This window comes from Leucoraja erinacea, chromosome 7, assembly GCF_028641065.1.
Source record: "Leucoraja erinacea ecotype New England chromosome 7, Leri_hhj_1, whole genome shotgun sequence".
NCBI classification, from domain to species: Eukaryota; Metazoa; Chordata; class Chondrichthyes; order Rajiformes; family Rajidae; genus Leucoraja; species Leucoraja erinaceus.
This window is the reverse complement of record NC_073383.1, coordinates 9,393,641-9,413,728: the sequence shown is the minus strand read 5'-3', so window position 1 is coordinate 9,413,728 and position 20,088 is coordinate 9,393,641. Positions and strand designations below refer to the sequence as shown.

The window sequence follows — 20,088 nt, the reverse complement described above, 5'->3', positions numbered from 1 at the left end:
TGCTGGAGTAACTCCGCGGTACAGGCGGGCGGCAGCATGTCTGGAGAGAGAGCGTTTCTGGTCGAGACCCTCGATTCTCCTACTCTGGGCAAGGGCATCTACCCGATCTGTCCCTCGGTGTTGTTTTTACTGAGAGGAGAAGATGCGGGAGCGGGTCTGGGCGGAGTGATAGGAAGCGGGAGGAGGGCTTCGCTGGGCCGGGCTTGTGTGGATATTTGCAGCGTCGAGCGCCGCGGCTGCAGTGTGGGGTTGGCGCGGCTCCGGCTTATTCACGGAGCGACAGATGCACGTCACGGGGCCGGACTCTCTCCTCAGGAAACAACTTTGATCACAGGTTTCAAAGCTCCCAAATGATGTGATCTTTTGGGATTCGGTTGCCGGACCGCGCAGCTGCTCCGATGAAAGTGGCGGCGTGTAGACCGTTGTTTTAGTTTAGCTACAACTCTTTTCGGACTTCAGCTACAGTGCTAGCTAAGTCTGGAAGCCCAAATAGCAAAACATCCGGCGGCGCTTTATTTTTTTATGCAGAAACAGTTTTGCTTTGGAGAGGCCTTTTTATTTTTTAAACAAATCTTTTTTTTAATGAAAGAATAGAGTTTTAGGGACAGAAGAGCTAGAATCGAACTGAATACAAACTGTCAGGTGTGTGGGGAAAACAAAATCTACCTTTAAACATGGAGAAGTCGGAAAGACGGGCGAGTAAGAAGGGGTGTTGTGGTAAGTTGATGACAACCCATCACTTGGACTCTTTTGCACTTGAGACTATTTAATACATTCAGTCAATAAGCTTCAGTATTGTTTAGGGACTGATTAAGCTATTTTTAATTGATGTCTTTGAAAGTAATATTTCCTTTTTGTTTCTCCTTGAATGACAGCTTCTTTCCTGGGTTACTTCAAGACCGCTCGGTTTCTCATTTACCTGTGTCACGGACTGTCTACATGGGTAAGTTGGGCTGCAAAGCCCAGGGTCTTGTTTGCGTCTCTTTCCTCCATTCACAGATTAGTGAGGGTAAGGATTCATCTGCCAAACCTCAGTCATGGAATACTCTCCTCAGCCTGGCCGTTGGTATTAAATGGTAATTGTGTTTCTTTGTGCAATTGTGTTTCTATTCAAACAGATCAGATAATACTATACATAAATAAAATTAAGTCAAAGTCTACAAAGGTAGAGCAAAGGGGCAGATACAGTGCAGAATATAGTTTTCAGCATAGTAACACATCAGCTCCATAATTGTGTAACAAGGAACCGCAGATGCTGGTTTAAAGGGAGGATAGGTACAAAAAGCTGGAGTAACTCAGCGTGACAGGCAGCATCTCTGGAGAGAAGGATGGGTGACATTTCAGGTCTGTCTGAAGAAGGGTCTCAACCCGAAACGTCACCCTTCCTTTTCTCCAGAGATGCTGCCTGTCCTGCTGATTTACTCTAGCTTTTTGTGTCTACCTTCAGCTCCATAATTGTGTGGTCTTACAGTCCATGTTGCGAATCTGCCATACCTCAGTCATGGATTGGTGTGGAGTCTCCTCAGCCTGACTGTTGGTGTAAAATGGTAATTGTGTTTCTTTTGGAAACAGTCCGGTATTTTGCTGGCCCTCTAGAATAAGGTTGGTCTTGAAACTGCAGGATAAACTTTGAAAAATTGCAGCTGAGTTATGAATAAGATGGGCAATATTGTGGGACACTGATGTTGATGCTTTATCAATCGTTTCAAAAGTCATTAGATATTTGCAATAGTAAAAGATATTTTCATACTTTGCTCAAACATATTTAGCTTGCTTATAATGGCTTTGATTTATTATTGTTATGTGTGCAGTGAAAGGCTTTGTTTTGCATGCTGTCCGAACAGATCAGACAATACGATACTTAGATACAATTGTCAAACTCAAGTACAAAGGTAGAGCAAAAGGGATGATACAAAGTAGATAGATAGATAGATAGATAAATAGCCTTTATTGTCATTCAGACCGAAGTCTGAACGAAATTGCAGCAGTCATACATATAATACAATAAAAACAACAATAAACACATATTAACATCCACCACAGTGAGTCCACCCAGCATCTCCTCACTGTGATGGAGGCAAAAGTCTTAGGTCTGCAGTCTCTTCCCTCCTCTTCTCCCTCTGCGCTGAGGCGATACCCCCCGGGCGATGTTATAAATCAGTCCCGCGGCTCAAACACCGCGGCCCGGGGTGGTTGAAGCTGCCGCCCACCAGTCCTGCAGACGCAGCCGCTGGCCCGCGGCCGAACCCCGGACTCAGGCCACCACCGCCAGAACACCGTCCCAGCCACCCTCACGTGAGTACCGCACCGTCTTCAGCCTCAGGCTGGGCCGCCTCGACATGGGCGCCGAACCTCCCCCGGACCGGGCCGCCCCGACATGGGCGTCGCTTCTCCCTCTGTCCGGGCTGCCCCGACTGCCCCGACTTGGGCGTCGCTTCTTCCTCGGGCCGGGCCTCCCCGACATGGGCGCCGAACCTCTCTCGGGCTGCGAGCGCCGCACCTCCCCGAGCTCGGCCGCTCCGACGGGAGCCTTGTTCCACCCTCGGGCTGGCCGCCCTCACGGGAGCGTCCCAAGCTCTTCCAGCCCTGAGCTGGACCACCCTCACGGGAGCGAGCTCAGAGCGAGTCCTGACGGTGCTCTGCCTCCGGAGCCTCGAGGTCGTCAGCTCCATTTGGCCTCAGCGCAGACGTAGGCAGAGAAGGGGAATACGACAAAAAGGTCGCATTCCCCCGCAGGGAGAGACTGCAAACCCCGTTTCAACCCCCCCCCCCCCAAAACACAAACTAAAAACCAAAAACTAGACTAACCAAAACAAAATAAACAACACAAAAAACACAAAACAAACGGGACTGCTGGTGAGCAGCTGCAGCCAGAGCCGCGCCGCCACTCTATAAGCCATGCAGAATATAACATCAGGCCCATAATTGTGTAGTCTTATGCCCCTGTCCCACTTAGGAAATCTGAACAGAAACCTCTGGAGACTTTGCGCCCCACACAAGGTTTCCGTGCAGTTCCCGGAGGTTGCAGGTGGTTGCTCGAGGTTGCAGGTAGGGAGACTGACAAAAACCTCCGGGAACCGCACGGAAACCTTGGGTGGGGCGCATAGTCTCCTGAGGTTTCCGTTCAGGTTTCCTAAGTGGGACAGGGGCATTACAGTCCTTGTTGAGAATCTGTTGCTGTCGCTCCTCATTCATAGCCATCTTCCTTCGGTGAGCACTGGGGTGCGAGAACAGATGGCAGTAATAGCCTGGAGCAGGGCATTGAGGCTGCTTTGTTCCCTCTCACACCTGGTATGGAGGAAGACAAGGAACCTGACTCTCAGCCCAGGACCTGGCAGGCAAACAGGGCATAAAAAGCTTTGCAGATGATCTATCACACTCACCATCCCCCCCCCCCCCCTGTTCTCTGACAGTCATTGACCCATCTCCCTCTGTGATGGTCTCAGCTGACTCTCTCTCTTCCAGAACAGAATGAGCGAGTGAATGAGCAGGTCAGCACTGGGCACTGAACACCTAAAGTAATGCCTAATTTTGGAGGAATCTGCAAAATCACAGTTTAATCTTTCAGAGGAAAATATGTATCCATGACTTTCCATAACATAGAACTTATGTATTTCAAATTTCAGATATTGATCAGGTGGTCTTTGCCAACAATTAATGTGATCTAGTGGAAACATTAAGAAAATAACAAGGATAAATTCCTCATTCATCTGGGAATATAAGCTTGAATGCAGGGATGAGACAGATGAAAAAATGTGGTTTTGATTTTCTGGACAAGACCATGGTTTTTGGAAGGGGGTTGGATAACTTGAAATTAATTTCCAACCCTTAGAGAAACAGCAGAATATTGGGACTTACTAAATTATTCTTGGAAAATCCAGTCTGAAGAAAGGTCTCAACCAAAAGCGTCACCCATTCGTTCTCTCCAGAGATGCTGCCTGTCGCTTTGAGTTACTCCAGCATTTTGTGTCTATCTTCAAACCAAATATATTCTGTGTTCCCAAGAACAGAATGTAGACTTGATGATGTTTAGTTGACTGAATCTGATGTTCTTGCACATCCCTGAAGAACGTAAATGAAATTTTAAACATTTGAAATGCAAATGCAGTGTTTCCCAGTTCATGGAACCACAAGTTTGAGATGGGATGTTTGGATTAATCAGGAAAGATTTTGTGTGAGGAAAGGCCTTACCTCTCACTGAAATGGAATTTTTATTTTTATTTGAGAAGGTAATTTATTCATCCTAATTTCCTGGGAATGTGACTCCAAATAATTAGGAATTTCAATCAACTGCTTCATTTTAAATACACTGGAATAGTAAAATGAAAAAATGTTTTTTTTTTGTTATCTTATTCTTAACTTTTTACTTAATAAATTAAAATACATTAGTTTGAATATCAATTAGGTTTACAATTAGGTCTCTGAATCAAAGTTATAACTTGAAGGTTGATGGAATTTAATACAGATAAGTGTGATGTGTTGCATTTTGGGACGTCGAACAAGGGCAGGACCTACACAGTAAATTGTAGGCCATTGGGTAGTGTTGTAGAGCAGAGGGATCTAGGAGTACAGGTGCATGGTTCCTTGAAAGACAAGTTGCAGGTAGATAAGGTGTTTAAAAAGACTTTTGGTGCTTTGGTGTTCATCAGTCAGAGTATTGAGTATAGAAGTTGGGACCTCATGTTGTATAAGACGTTTGTGAGACCGCATCTAGTATATTGCGTTCTATTCTGGGCACCATGTTATAGGAAAGATATTGTCAAGCTTGAAAGGGTTCAGAAATTATTTACGAGGATGTTGCCAGGACTAGAGGGTGTGAGCTATAGCGAGAGGTTGAGTAAGCTAGGTCTCTATTCCATGGAATGCAGGAGGATGAGGGAGAATCTTATAGAGGTGTAAAAAATCATGAAAGGAATAGATCAGGTAGATGCACAGAATCTCTTGCCCAGAGTAGGGGAGTCGGGGACCAGAGGACATAGGTTCAAGGTGAGGGGGAAAAGATTTAATAGGAATCCGAGGGATAACTTTTTCACACAAAGGATGGTGGGTGAATGGAACAAGCTACCAGGGAGGTAGTTGAGGCTGGGACTATCCAATCGTTTAAGCACAGGTTTGGAGGAATATGGACCAAGTGCAGGAAAGTGGGACTAGTGCAGCTGGGACATTGTTGGCCGGTGTGGGCAAGTTGGGCCAAAGGGCCTGTTTCCACACTGTATCACTCTATGACTCCATGACTTCAAGCACACTCCAGATGTTGGAAGTTGTCACCAAGATTAATCTCGGATGACACTTCATTGAGATCTCTGGTGATTTTTTGTTTATTGATTCCATTGGGTTTTTTTGGGTGAAACGTGAAAGTGAAGCTTTGCTTGGTTCTTAGTTGAATGTACAAAACACAAAACACAATTCAAAACTGTGCAGTAAGTTCTCTGTGGGCAACATTCCTCATTCAACCAACATATTCAAAGTAAGATCAATGGCTATTTATTTTATTGCTATTTGTTGAACCTTGCTGTGCATAAATTGGTTGCTGTATAGAAGAACTGAGAGCATATTTCAAAAGTAATTTATTGACAGTGAAGAATTTTGGGAAATCCTGAAGACAAGAAAAACTCCATGTAAATTCAAGTTCTTGTACGTTTTGCTAAATCTACCAAAGGAAAAAAAGATGCCACAATCAAACTTTAAAGGCATAGAAAGTAATATGTCACATAAAAAATTCTCGCAACCCTTTCATCTTATCTTAACATTTTCCAGTTTGTTTTCTCTTATGTGATATAATTTCTTAATGAAAACCTGCATTTCATATTGCTTGTGTGTTCCCTTGTATTTTTCCTATTTTACATGTTGATTCTGCTTTGCAATTATTAATTTTGCTGAGTGTCAGGTCTTCTTTCTGTTTTGCATTCTTTAGTTACCAGGAGATTTAGCCTCTTCAGTTTAGTATGAATAAACTTTACTTTAGTTTAGTTTATTTGGGTCACGTATATCGAGGTACAGTGAAAATGTTTTGTTGCATACTATCCAGCCAAAGAAAAGTCTATACAGTTTACTAGGAGATGGTTCAGTGTTGCTGGAAAATAAATGGCTTTCCTGTGCCATAGGTTCATTATACAGAATACAATTACCATTACAATGCAAGAAAAAAAAGCTTTTGATTCTGTTGAAAAAGTTCATGCATCCCATCTTTTCTCCCCCCAAAAATTATACAGTGGGCATTTGCTGAAAGCAATTATCTGGGCAAGCAAGTCTGTTTTGCAACTAATTGACCTTTCACCCAGAAAGTTTTGCAATTGCAGATGTTTGGTGGTACTCTTTTATTCTGCTTTAAATTAATTTAAGATATGATACAGAGCATTTGAGATCCAAGAGTACTATATTTTTCTTTTCGATTTTTTACACACATGTAATCTTGTCTATCAGCAATATGAGCCTATTCTACCAGGACCAACAACTCTGCCAACTTGTGTGTTGTTTGCAGATTTACTAATTAACCCAGCTACATTTTCATCTGAAACATTTAAACATGTCACAAAACAACACCACTATTACCCATGGAACTCCGATGGTCACAGGTCTCCATGCAGAATAACATCATTTCCCCAGCCTTTGTTGGCCAGGCAAAATTTGAATCAAATCTATCAAATCATTGTGGATCTCACTTGCTTAATCTTCCAGATCAGCCTACCATGAGGTACCTAGGCTTTACTGGTCCAATTATATAATATCCATTACATTACCCTCATCTCTTCCTCAAAAAACCCAATCAAGCTTATAAGACCCATCCTCCCAACACAAAGCCATACTGACCATCCTAGTAAGACTATGCTTTTCCAGATATGACTATATCCTATCATAAGAATTGTTTCCCACAATTGCTCTATCACTGACGTAAAGTTCAGCAGCCTACAATTTGCTGGATTCAATGCTCTCTTAAATAAAGAAACAACATTAGCTATTCTCCAGTCCTCTGGGACCTCTTTCCTTTATAATCAAGGTGACAGATACAGCATGGAAACAGGACTTAGTAACTTGTAAATGGGTTCCTCGAGTTCTCTGTTGGAATTGATCGCATTTAGTTCAGTCCTTTTACGCAAATAGAAACATATTCTCTTTATCTATTGTTACATAGATACATAGACAATAGGTGCCGAAGTAGGCCATTCGACCCTTCGAGTCAGCGCCACCATTTAATGTGATCGTGGCTGATCATCCACAATCAGTACCCCGATCCTGCCTTCTCCCCATACCCCTTGATTCCACTAACCCTAAGAGCTATATCTACTCTTGCTCTTGTTCACTCTCGAATGGCCCCCTGAACCATTGTGCCCTGGTCAGGTTGCTCATCCTTCCTACAGTCCTCACCTCTGTTCCACTGCTATCCTGCTAATGTTATGGGCAATCATTAACTCACCCCTAATATCTTCTCTCTTCAAAAGAATAGAACCTCAAAAAGTTTACTTTTTCATAGGTGTAGCCTCATTGTGCTTGCATCAAGTTCGTAATTATTTTATGCACTCCCTCCACTTTATTTCTGATTATATAATGGTGACCTCAACTGTTTGTGGTGCACTTAAAAATAGGCAACATCATGTGACTATTCAGGGCCAGCATGGTTTTCTCAAGGGTAATCAAATAACTTTTGATAAGATATAGGACAAAATATCATGACGTTACATTGGTCTAAGTGTTTGACGATAAAAAAGTAAGACAAGGTAATTTAAGATTTGACAGAAGATTAGTTAATGGTCATAAAACAAAGAGTAGAATTAAATAGATCTATGTAAGGTTGGCAAACTGTCATTGATGGGGGATCAAAGGGTCCTCCATTATAATAATTTATTTGTAAATGCAGGGACCTCATTCAATTTCTCTGATGATATTATGCTTTGATGGAAAAATGGACTATTAGGATATAAAGAGTTGTCATTGAGTGGACTACAAGAAAATAGGTGAAACATAATGGTGGGGAATGTGATTTTTTTTTCTGCTTTGCTAGTTAAAATAAAAAAGCAAAATGCTTATTAAATTATAAGCTCTAGTAAAAGTTGATGTACAAGGGACTCATAATGTGTGAGTTCATAATGTACACAAAGTAAATGTGCAGATAACTGATTAGAAAGACAATGGTATATTAATCTTTATTGCAAGGAGGTCAGTATACAAAGGCAAGGACATTTTGCTAAGACACGAAAAGTTGCCAATTTTGCTAAGACCCCCATCTTACCTGTATCCACCTATCACTTCCCAAGCTTTGCTCCATTCCCACTTCTCTTTTCCAGCTTTCTTCGTCCTGCTCCATCAGTCTGAAGGAGGGTCCTGACCCAAAACATCATCTGTCCATTTCCTTCTTTGAGTTCCTCCAGCACATTGAAGTTTTGCAGGGGTTGCAAGGAAGTCTTTCAGAGTACTGAGCTCTGAATATCGAGAAGGACAAACTTGCTTTGGGAGAATGCAGTGTAGATTGATTAGTTTGATTCCTGGGATGAGTTGGTTGTCCTTTGAGGAAGAATGTGTAAGATAGCTATATACTTATTGGAGTTTAGAAGTGTGGGAGATTATCTAATTTAGGGGGATTGACAAGTTAGGTGCTAAGAGGTTGCTTCTGCTTTCTGCAAATTGTTGAAATGAAGGCGCATATACTTGTTACTTCTTGGGTAATGATGTAAAGATCTCCATGGAGAAGCGATTATAATTTACAACAAAGGTATAGAGAGATATCTTCAAGATACGAATTATAGATCTTTGGAATTCTCTACCCCAGGAATCAAAGCCTCAGCCAATAAATATTTCCTATTTCATAATATTTTATGAGAGCACCAGTGCATTGAACATTAGGAGAATCAGATATTACAAGGATTAGATCAGAAAATGGATTCATGGTTTACTGTCGGCTGTAAACGTTGAAAGGCAGGGAAGGATGGAGGGATTGCAGGTGTACTGCTGCTCTGTATTCTTTTGTTCCTACATTATGGGCAATCTAACAAATTAGGATTCAAGTTTAGTATAAACTCACTGTTGTTAAATTCTGACCTGGAACTGGAGATGGATGATCACAGGATCATCTGGCATGCTGGGAGAAAAATAGATAGGAGTTTTAGTGAGGTGGTTTTCCATAAAGTACAGATAGTGTGGCAATGTCCAAATGAACGGAACACTACACAGCCAAGAGGCCCATCGTTCACAATACCAGTGGCAGATAGTACCTCAGCACATGGTGACAACTGGTGTTTAGGTATTTTGTTCCTTTGCAGATCTTGATTCAGCCATCTATTCTTTCCATTTCAAAAGTAAACATTATTCATGAAATCATGTATATGAGAAATACAGAAATGGGGCCAAGGCTCTCTATACATTTAGAGTGTTGGCCTTGTGTGATGATGCACAGGGCTCCTCATGTGCAATGGCAGAAGGACCTTAGACTCTAGTCCTTCCCCACAAAGACTTTACATTACACCTTGTGCGTAGGGGAGAGGGTAGGTCTGAAGATGTCCTGGTTGGGTTGCTCCTAGGCCTGGCTAAGCTAGCCATCCGCAGGTAACTGCGCCAGGTGGAAGAGGGCTCTGCCTGAGCCGGCTGCCTGTTCCTTTTCCAGAGTTACATCTGTGCCGGGACTATGCGCTGACAACGGGTGCCCTGGGGGATGTTTCGGGACCGCTGGGCATCCTTAATAAGGATAGTGATAGAGTTGTATAATAATATATTTAGTATTGAAGAATATTTGTAGGACTTGTGTTATGATGGTGGGTTTGGTTTTGATTTATTTCATACTGCACATATTATTGTAAATAATTGAATGAATTATTTTTGTTTAAAAAAAACGTTACATTGGCTGTACCATGTTTCAATGTGTCCATTGGCACATATTCCTACTGCTTGGAAAGTGGTGCTCAGCAGCATTCCCTTACCGACCACTCGTTTTAGTGGGAGACCAACAATTTCAACCACATTCATCTTCTTGCATCTTTCTACCCTGTTACCTAATGAGAATGTTGATCGTTCACTCCGGGTGCCCTCTCTGATCCCTACATCTCCTGTTATAAATGAGGTTGTTCGGGTCATATTTTCCCTTTAGAAAAGTCACGTGGGAGATACAAGGAACAGCAGATGCTGGAATCTTGAGCAAAAACACAAAGTGTTGGAGAAACTCAACGGCTCAGGATGCATCTGCGGAGGGAATGGACGGGACATATTCAGTCGGGACGCTTCTTCAGACATGTTTCTGGTTCATTACTATCTTTTAATTATATTTTCTACTTCACCAAAGATTTAATTTCTCCTGTTATTGAAACTAAGCTTTTTTTTGTGTCCTGGATATTAGTTTTCCTTTAAATAATAATAATAATAATAATAATAATAATAATAACTTTATTTGTTAAGCCCCTTAAAAACAACCAAAGCTGACCAAAGTGCTGTACAGAAAAAAGAAAACAAGCAAGACATCATAAAACAGGCAGAACAACAGAACATACAACTAACACGAGGCGCATAAATTACATACAAAAATCCAAACAATAAATTAAAAAACATAAAACACGAGTACGAACAACGCAGCAAAACGGGCAAATAAAGTTAATAAACAATTAAAAGGTCACGTGGGAGATACAAAGGCCTGCAGATGCTATGTCTTCAGGAGTGAAAACAAAAACAGTTAGAGAAGGGGCCTGTTTAACGTGCAGAGGCAATTCATTCCACAATCTCGGAGCCGACACAGCAAAGGCATGGTCCGCCTCTGAGACATTTTCGCTTAGTTACTTTGGCTCAATCATTAGCTGATCTACTGACCAAGAGAGTTTAGGGCGAATAAGGGTGAAACTAAGCTCAGATTTTTAGGACGGGGCAAGACCAGTTTTCCTTTAAAAGTAAATATCACAATTTCAAAACCTGTCCTATACTGAATAGGCTTTGGTATGGAGAGAGAGGCCAAAAGGTGAATGTGTGATCATGCTTTACATTGTGCCATTTTATACTGACGAACAGCTGCATTCTGTACCATCTGGAGACGGGCGATGGAGGACCGACTAACCCCCAAATAATCATCACATCAGCTCATTGCCTGTACTATATCACTTTGGTATTGCAGTCACTTATTTTAAATGTGTAGATTGAATACATTTGGCCAATGATTCTTCCCTCGATCTATGCCCTAAATCTTAACTCATCTGCACCACAATATTTATTTTTGTTGCTTGTTGGAATTCAGTGCTGAACAGGTATAACATGACTTGAACCTGCATGGGGAATTGCCATGTCAATGGAAATGGAATGCAAGAATGCTGGAGAATTTTGTCTATCAAATGCAACTGTGAATAGCAGAGTGACAAAGTCCAAGACAATCAAGCCGAATCTGAAACATTCCAGCGAGATCACATCAATCAGAAGCAGTTGTTGAAATGGCCATCGCTCACTATAGTTCTTGTCAGTTTTTGAACAGCCAGGTGATTCAGCTGCAAAAGAAAAAGGTTTTGTAACAGGATTGAATATGCACTTTTGCATCTGACCAGATACAAAGTGTGCTTACTGCTAACCAAGAACTGTCCCATGCATTTGATGGACTGAAATTAAGAAGGAACGGGATAAAGTAGAAAAAAAAAATGACATGCTTGTGAAATTCTAGTAAATGAGTGAGCCACTTTAATGGTTGTTGTTCTGAAGACAAACAAAACCATCTGTGAAGACTGAGAGTCACACTAAATCGTGCCACAAATTACGACCAACATCTATCACCATTTTTGCGTCATTTGTGCATGTAATCATGGCAAGACCCTAAACAGCACATGTGCAGAAGGATCTTGAGGTCCAAGTCCCTAACTCCCTGAAAGTGGCAATACTGGTAGTGTGGCATTGAGTAAGAGTCAGGAAGTCACGATGCAACCTTATAGGACTTTGTTTAGACTGCATTTGGAGCCTTGTGTGCAGTTCTGGTCGCCCCAATACAGGAAGGATGTGGAGGCTTTGTAAAGGGTGCAGAGAACATTTATCAGAATGATACCTGGATTTGAGGATATCAGCTACAGGAAATGGTTGGACAGATGGAGTATTTTCTTTGGAATACTGAAAGTTGAGGGGAACCCTGATAGAAGCACATGACATTATGAGAGGCATAGATAGGGTAGACAGTTGCAACCTTTCCCCTGAGATGGAAATATCAAATACTAGAGGGCAGAGCTTTAATGTGAGCAGAGCAAAGTTTAAAGGAAATATGCGGGGCAGGGTTTTTACACAGGGGTTTTTTTGTGGGTGTCTGGGGAGCAGGGGTGATGGCGAAGGCAGATACTATAGTAGTATTTAAGAGACTTTTGGAAGGGTATATGGATATGCAGGGAATTGAAGGATATAGATTATGTACAGGAGATAAGAGTTGGTCTTGGCATCCGGCCCTGTGCTGTTCTATATTCAAAAGTATTTATAAAATTGGACTTTGCCCACACCTACACACAACCAAATGTCAACCAGATTATCATGAGAATCCAATCATTAATGCACGGGTGTCATTATTCATACATGAGGTTACCCTATCGAGTCAAGTTTCCACCTAAGATCTTAAAGGCCACAATGGATAAAATCTTGCAAGGACCAGATCACTCCTGGAGTAATCAAAACAATCTATGATAACAATTAAGGCATCCACAGGGTAAGTTGCAGGATAAAGGGTATGTTATGTTGTGTAAGGTAAAGTCCGATTAAAGATAGTTTAGAGGTCTCCAATGAGGTAGATAGTAGATCAGGACCGCGCTCTAGTTGGTGAGAGAACAGTTCAGTTACCTGAGAACAGCTGGGAAGAAACTGTCCCTGAATCTGGAGGTGTGCATTTTCAAACTTCTGTTCCTCTTGTCAGATAGGAGAGGGGAGATGACAAAGTGACCAGGATGAGACTGGTTCTTAATCATGTTGGTGCCCTTTCCAAGGCAGCGTGGTGTAGATGGAGTCCATGGGCTATGTGTGATGATCTGGGCTACGTCCACAAGTCTGTAATTGTTAGCAATCTTGAACGGAGCTGTAGCCAAACCATACTGTGCTGCATCTTGATATAATGTTTCTACAGTGCTTCAGTAGAAGTTGGTGAGGGTTGTGGTGAGAAGTTGGTGGTGCTAAACTACCGAAGCCTTCTAAGGAAGCAGAGGCATTGGTGTGATTTCTTAGCCATTGCTTCCATGTGGCTGGTCTAGGACAAATTGGTCGTTATATTCAGTACTAAGAACTTGAAGCATTTGACCATCTCTACTTCAGCACCGTCAATATATTCCGGGATGTGTGTACTGCTTCATTTCCTGAAGTCAATCACGAGTCTTGCTGACATTGGGGGAATGGTTGTTTTTTTGGCACCAGATTACAAAGTTCGCAATCTCTTTCCTGTGCTCCGTCTCGTTGTTATTTGATATCTGGTCCACTGCGGTGGTATTGTCTGCGAACTTGGAGAAAGAAGAGAGAGAAAGAAACAAGTAGAAAGAAGAGAATAGTTACCTCAATGCGAAATTAAAGCAAATTAAATTATTGCATTTCTGCAATGAGAAATAGTGTTCCTCGGTTTGAAGGATACACTACGATCATTGAAGCTATCACTAATGCACCAAAGCCTGAATACGTAGCAAATCTAAAGTCTGAAAATGTGCAGAACTATGAAGCTCCTTCCAGATCTTGTGACTGTGCTCACAGGCTTGCATCATCTTTTGAAAAAGGAAGTGAAAATGTGAAGCAAGCAGCCATAAAGTGGATGCAAGAAAAGTTGAACGTGAAACTTATCAGGTCATATGGTCAAAAGTGATAGGAGTAGTATTAGGCCATTCGGCCCATCAAGTCTACTCCGCCATTCAACCATGGCTGATCTATCTCTCCCTCCGACCCCCATTCTCCTACCTTCTCCAAAACTTCTGACACCTGTACTAATCAAGAATCTATCTATCTCTGCCTTAAAAATATCCACTGACTTCGCCTCCACAGTCCTATGTGGTAAAGAATTCCACAGATTCACCACCCTCTGACGAAATACATTTCTCCTCATCTCTAAAAGAATATCCTTGAATTCTGAGGCTAGACCTCTAGTCATAGACTCTCCCACTAGTGGAAACATCCTCTCCACATCCAATCTATCCAACCTTGCTTTGTTCACTACAATGCTACAATTGAGCTGGATTTGGCATGTGATGTGCCAAGTTTGAGGTAGCTAATAGATCATGTGGTGATAGATGGTGGTCAGAGAAACACATTGCTTCACCTCTTATACTTTGTACAAGGAGCAGGTGCAATTATGCTTTCCAAGAAGGATGCACTTGGAATAGTGTTTGGTACCAAGAAATGTCATGAGTTTCCCTCTGCAGACCCTCCAACTCAGTAACATATCATGAACCTCTATTGGTGATATTGTATCCAAAATCGAGAAAACAATGACTATGTTGCCATCAAGGATGCAAAGATGGGCAGAACTGAATTGTACTAAAAAAAGATACAGAGTGCTGGAGTAACTCAGCGGATCAGGCAGCATCTCTGGAGAACATGGACAGGCGAACGTTTTGGGCCAGACTGATTGTCCTAGAGGGGAGAAAGCTGTAAGAGAGATGGGGGTGAGGCAAAGCCCAGCAAATGACGTGGATCCAAGTGATGGGGTGGGAGGATGTGACTGGCAGATGATTGGGCGAAAGTCAGAAATGAAAAGACAAAATGTATGAGATGAGGGTAGAAGAGGTGTGAAATGTGACGTCAGAGGAAGGAATGTTAGTGGGAGGGACAGCGGGAAGGGGGAAAGGGATAGTGAAAAATGGGTGGACATCCAGGTGGGGCACAGGGAAAAATGGGGGTAAAAGAGGTTGGGGTCGGGCGCAAATAGTGTATCTAAATTGGAGAATTCAACGTTCGTACCATTGGGTTGTAAGCTAACTAACAGAATATAAGCTGATGTTTCTCCAGCTTGCGTGTGGCCTCACCCTGGCAGACACAGGATAGAAGGGTCAGTGTGGGGTCGGGAGGGGGATTCAACAGGAGGGATTGGGATGTGACAGGAACCCGTCCTCTAGCTTTCTCCCTCCAATTACAATCAGTCTAAAGGAGGGTCCCGACCCATGTTCTCTAGAGATGTGGCCTGACCCACTGAGCTACTCCGGCACTTTATGTTTTGCTTCGATGAACCAGCAAACTTAGCTGAAGAAGAGTGGTTGAATTAAAAAAATTGCTGTGACACTATTCAGAAAGAATGCAGTTTCAAGCAAAGTGAGATAGTTTGTGTTCTCAGGAAGTCAAGGTTTCATAAGTGGGAGGTTTAGGAGATTAGGGAAACCAAGTTTGCACGGAGATCAAATGACCATTCAAGGTTGGATGGTGCACCACAGGAATTTGTGTCTGAGTTGGATCCAGGCCAGTGTGACAGATGCCAAACCTTCTTGCAGTTTCAGAACCAAGTTGTCCCAAAGTACGAGGAGATAAGAAAAATGCTGAAAATCTGTTGGTAGAATGTATACCTTAACTGGTACATGTGACAATAAACTGACCTTGAAACACAACAGTCTGTGGCAATGAATTCCTCAGATTCACAACCTACTGTCTAAATAGATTCTTCCTCATGTCCATTCCAAAGGTACATCCCATTTATTCTGAGGTTGTTCCCTCTGGTCCTAGACTCTCCCACAACTGGAAACATTCTCTAGGCCTTTCATTATTTGGTAGTTTTCAAATAATCTCTTGATGTATATTTACTTGGCATTAATAGTCGTGAGAAGGTGTTATAGGGACTTAGTTTATACATGTCAATTAAAACAAGGACCTTTTCGGAGAAAAGTTATGGGAGACTAGAACAGGGCGGGACGGTGGTGCAGTGGTAGAGTTGCTGCCTAACAGCGCTTGGTGCGCCAGAGACCCAATGCACTACGGGTGCTGTCTGTACGGAGTTTATACGTTCTCCCTCTGACCACGTGGGTTTTCTCCGAGATCTTCGGTTTCCTCCCACACCAAAGACATACAGGTATGTAGGTTAATTGGCTTCGTGTATGTGTAAACTGTCCCTAGTGTGTGTAGGATGTGCGGGGATCGCTGGTCGGTGTGAACTCGGTGGGCCGAAGGAGCTGTTTCCGCACTGTATCTCTAAACTAAACAAGAACCCTTCCATTGTACTGGCAAATGACCTGGCATCACTTACTCCAACGATGTGTGGCCAATAATGATGCAGCTGTCTGACTATGTGGGCTGAACAAGTTGCTTGCATGTTGATTATCTTCATTCTACTGTCACTGGTAGAGAAATTAATTCCCAAACAAATTTTAAATGCCCTTTAACTGGACACTTGTAATCAAATGTTTAATTTGCTCGAAATTGCACTTTAATTTATGAGATGTGCTGAATGGAATCTGTGCTTTGTTACAGGGGGATAGAATGTGGCACTTTGCGGTGTCAGTCTTCCTGGTGGATCTTTACGGCAACAATCTGCTTCTGACAGCCGTCTATGGACTGGTCGTGGCCGGGTCTGTCCTGTTGCTGGGAGCCATCATTGGAGATTGGGTGGACAAAACCTCCAGGCTGAAAGGTATGAACCAGTGCATCACAGTTTTACTCTTGTGTACAAACCTTTTAAATGGATAGCTTTGAACAACAGAGCAGCAGCAATTCTCCATTTATTGCAAAGTTGTGCAAGGATTACAGCAATGAAGATAACTTTGTGCAATAGTCTAGTATTCTCTTGCAGAGACATGAAAACAGAAGTGGGACAGACAGTTCATTGAAACAGCTCACCTACTCTACTATAACATGGCTGAGTAGTGCTTCAACACCAATTAACAGCATTGTCTCTTTCCATTCATTCCCCTCCCCAACCAAAATCTACGTATTTTAGCCTTAAACATTTCATTTGAATCACCACCCACGGTTTTTGGGTTGGGCTTGGGGTTTGGGGTTTGGGGGAGTTCCAGATCTCACACAATACATTCTGTGATGGGGAAAAAGCCTCCCAGTTCATTCCCAAATGGCTAAAATCCAAGATTATGCCAATGGCTTCTTTCAGACAATCTATCCCCAGTTCTATTGAATATTCCTATTGTTAGAAGCAGTCATTATCATTATAAAAACTTAATTAGATCAGACCTCAATCATCCAATTTGAAGACAGGTTTATAAAACCTGTTGTGCTTTAATGCTTTTGGCAAACCCAGGTGTTACCATAGTAAGTCTTCCAGACATCCCGTGTCCAAAACAAGTCCTCCACTGGGATCTGACCATGCTCCCTGAAACCGAGGAAACATTTGCCCAATCCCATTCAGATAAGGCTCACCATTTTGTTGGACCTGTGTACTGGTTTTTGGTGAGCTTTGTACCTGGACACTTAAGTTGCTTTTGCTCCAGTTCCTGAGGAGGAGCTGTGGTCGGGGCGGTAAAGATTTTTGCATTTGTTAAAGACCGGAAGCAGGCATTGTCTTGGAGCTAAGCTTGTTTTTAAGCTTGGATTTTGGACCCAATTTTGGTCCAAATTTTCAGAATAAACATGGCTGATGCTCCCGAAGATCTCCCGATCTACTTAATGCCCATCTCCTGCAGCAAGTAAAATAGTGAGGAACCCCTTTTGTAGTGAAGAAAATCAACACCATGTTGTACTCCCAGTCAGCAGTTCAATGTTTGGAGATTAGCAGCAGCTACTGCAATGCTGTGCGACCTCCTTAATGAGCGGAAGAGGACATTTACCTCTATGAAGCTGTTCCAAGTACAAGCCGTGACGTGGTCCGTTGCTAAATATGCACTGAATGGATCTTTTAGCTCAGGAACTGACCTAGTTATCTTGGACCATCTTCAGTGTCAAAAATGATAGTGCAATAAATTTTTCCCAATTTTTTCTAACAGAGTTTGATGAGTGTCACCTCTCAACTACACACCAGGTTAATCTGTGATGAATAATTATCTCATCATAATGACCCAGTTAACTATCAATGTCCATTCTTAAGCGCTAATATAATAATTGTATTTTTGTTTTGGACAAAATTATTAATAAAAAATACTTGTTTATGCATAAAGGTTATTCAGTATGCTCAATAATAGCATATATAATATCTTCTCTAATCTGTCAGTGTTCACAATTAAGCGATTTTAAAATTAAAATTTGAAATTTAACTAACAAGGAAATACAAATTCAACAGAAACAATTTTACTATCCTAATTTATAACAACTCTTTGCTTGCTTATATTTGTTTAAAGCATGAAGTATGGGTGTCAGAAGTTATGGGGAGAAGGCAGGAGAATGGGGTTAGGAGGGAGAGATGGGTCAGCCTTGATTGAATGGCAGAGTGGATTTGATGGGTTAAATGGCTTACTTCTGCTCCTATCACTTATAATCTAATGAAATAAAAATAAGATGAATGTTATATTTGTCCAGTACAATATAGTTAATCTGGAGTAACCAGTAGAGAAAGCATTGGTATTTGATATACCTAAAGGAAGAGCAGTTTTATCATTGCTCCATCATTGCTATATGTTCTCAGGTGTCGATTGATTGTCACTTGACAAAGTCTTTTCATCCGTCCAGTAATGGATTTGTGATTCAAACCTGTTACCGCCTGAAGTTCTCAAGATGAATTATTTTGCCTCTGTCTCAAATTGCTCTTGTGTGTCTTCAATTTAACGTTCTTTTCTTCTCTCATTTTGTCTTTCTACATCAGTCAATCAATTTCTATACTATTTCATTATCACTTCATCATGCCCTTCACATCAATACAACTCTATCTATTCAGAGATAGTTTTAGACACATAGAATTATGCAGCATGAAACTGGCCCTTGGACAACTAGTCTATGCCAACCATATTGCCAAACTCACACATCCAGTTTGCATGCATTTGGACCATGTCCTAAACCTTCCATCTCTGTGTCTCAGGTCTAAATTATTTAAAATATTGTAATTGTACCCGCCTCTATCATTTCATCTGCCAACTCGTTCCACCCCCTGTGTGAAAAGGATTCCTCTCAGGAAGGTTTCCCCTTTAAATTTTTCCTCCTCTCACTTTAAATCTGTAACCTCTACTTTTAGACTCCTCTATAGCCTGGGAAAATGATTGTGACCATTCACCTTAAAATGAAATTTCTCCAGTCCGCCTTTGTTAATAGGTGAATTAATTTACGTACACGTGTATGTGCAGTATGTCAGGATATCACTCATTGTCCTAAAATTCTTTCACCGTCACTGGGTTAAGATCCTGGATCGCCCACCTGGGCAGGTAGTACTCCAGCACTCAAGGACTGCATCGGCTCAATACAGCAGCTCACCACCACCTCTCTAGGGCCTTTAAGGATAGGCAATTAAATGTTGGCTCAGTTGTGAAGATTGCAGCTTTTGAATGAATAAAATAATATTTTCATTTACAGATGATTAGCATATTCCTCAATATTCTGAAAGGATTTGGTGCATTTCAAAGGCTCGCTGACATTTATGTTCTGTTTGATTTGGATGAACGTGTTAAAGGCAGTTAGAGAAATTTCCCAATTTTTTCTTTCAAGTCCACATTGCGTTTGCTGTGCCGTGGCATTAAACAAATTGCTGCACTGGAGGAAGTGGGACGGAGAGTAGTTGTGGGGTTGGAAGATGATGAAAAGATTGACGGAACCTTACACTGAGAAATCTGATTCTAGATGCCTGGATTAATGTTTAACTGGACTTTTCCTACTGAATAAACATGAATTCCGCTAAACAAGCACAATGCAACCTAATAGCAAAGATCTTACTTCTAAGAGTGAAAAGTTGTGGGTTTAATTTCCGCTCTTTATAGAACAATTAAATCATTATGACTCAGAAGGTGGCTAATCATTGGTGTGAATGCCATCAGTTCATTTTTCTGCTCTTCCCCCTTCACCCTGCAAATCATTGTCTTTCATGTGCCTGGCCATCTACCTCCTGACCATTTACTTATTGTTCCCACCAACACAGCTAGCAGTGAGTTCAATATAAGTAGTATGTGTGTGTTTAAAAGCAAGAACATATCACCTCACTTCGTTCCTGTGCATTTTGTTCATCGCCTTAAGTTTCTTCCTGTCATTCTTTGGCCACAGCTCTTCTCTGTTTACCCTCTCTAAACATATCATGATCCTGAAAACCTCCGCAGGTCTTCTCTCAACCTTCGTCCTTCCATG

The 20,088-nt window shown here is 41.8% G+C and overlaps 1 protein-coding gene across 1 annotated transcript in view; it reads left to right on the top strand.

The window, feature by feature from the left end:
- Positions 1-213: 213 nt before the first annotated feature.
- slc40a1 (solute carrier family 40 member 1) overlaps positions 214-20,088 on the top strand; it is a 38,343-nt gene continuing 18,468 nt past the window's right edge. Inside the window, exons 1-3 of the mRNA XM_055637742.1 lie at positions 214-717; positions 876-943; positions 16,351-16,510. Of these exons, the coding sequence (XP_055493717.1) occupies positions 675-717; positions 876-943; positions 16,351-16,510 (271 nt within the window). The 5' untranslated portion in view covers positions 214-674. The remainder of the gene's footprint in view (positions 718-875; positions 944-16,350; positions 16,511-20,088) is intronic.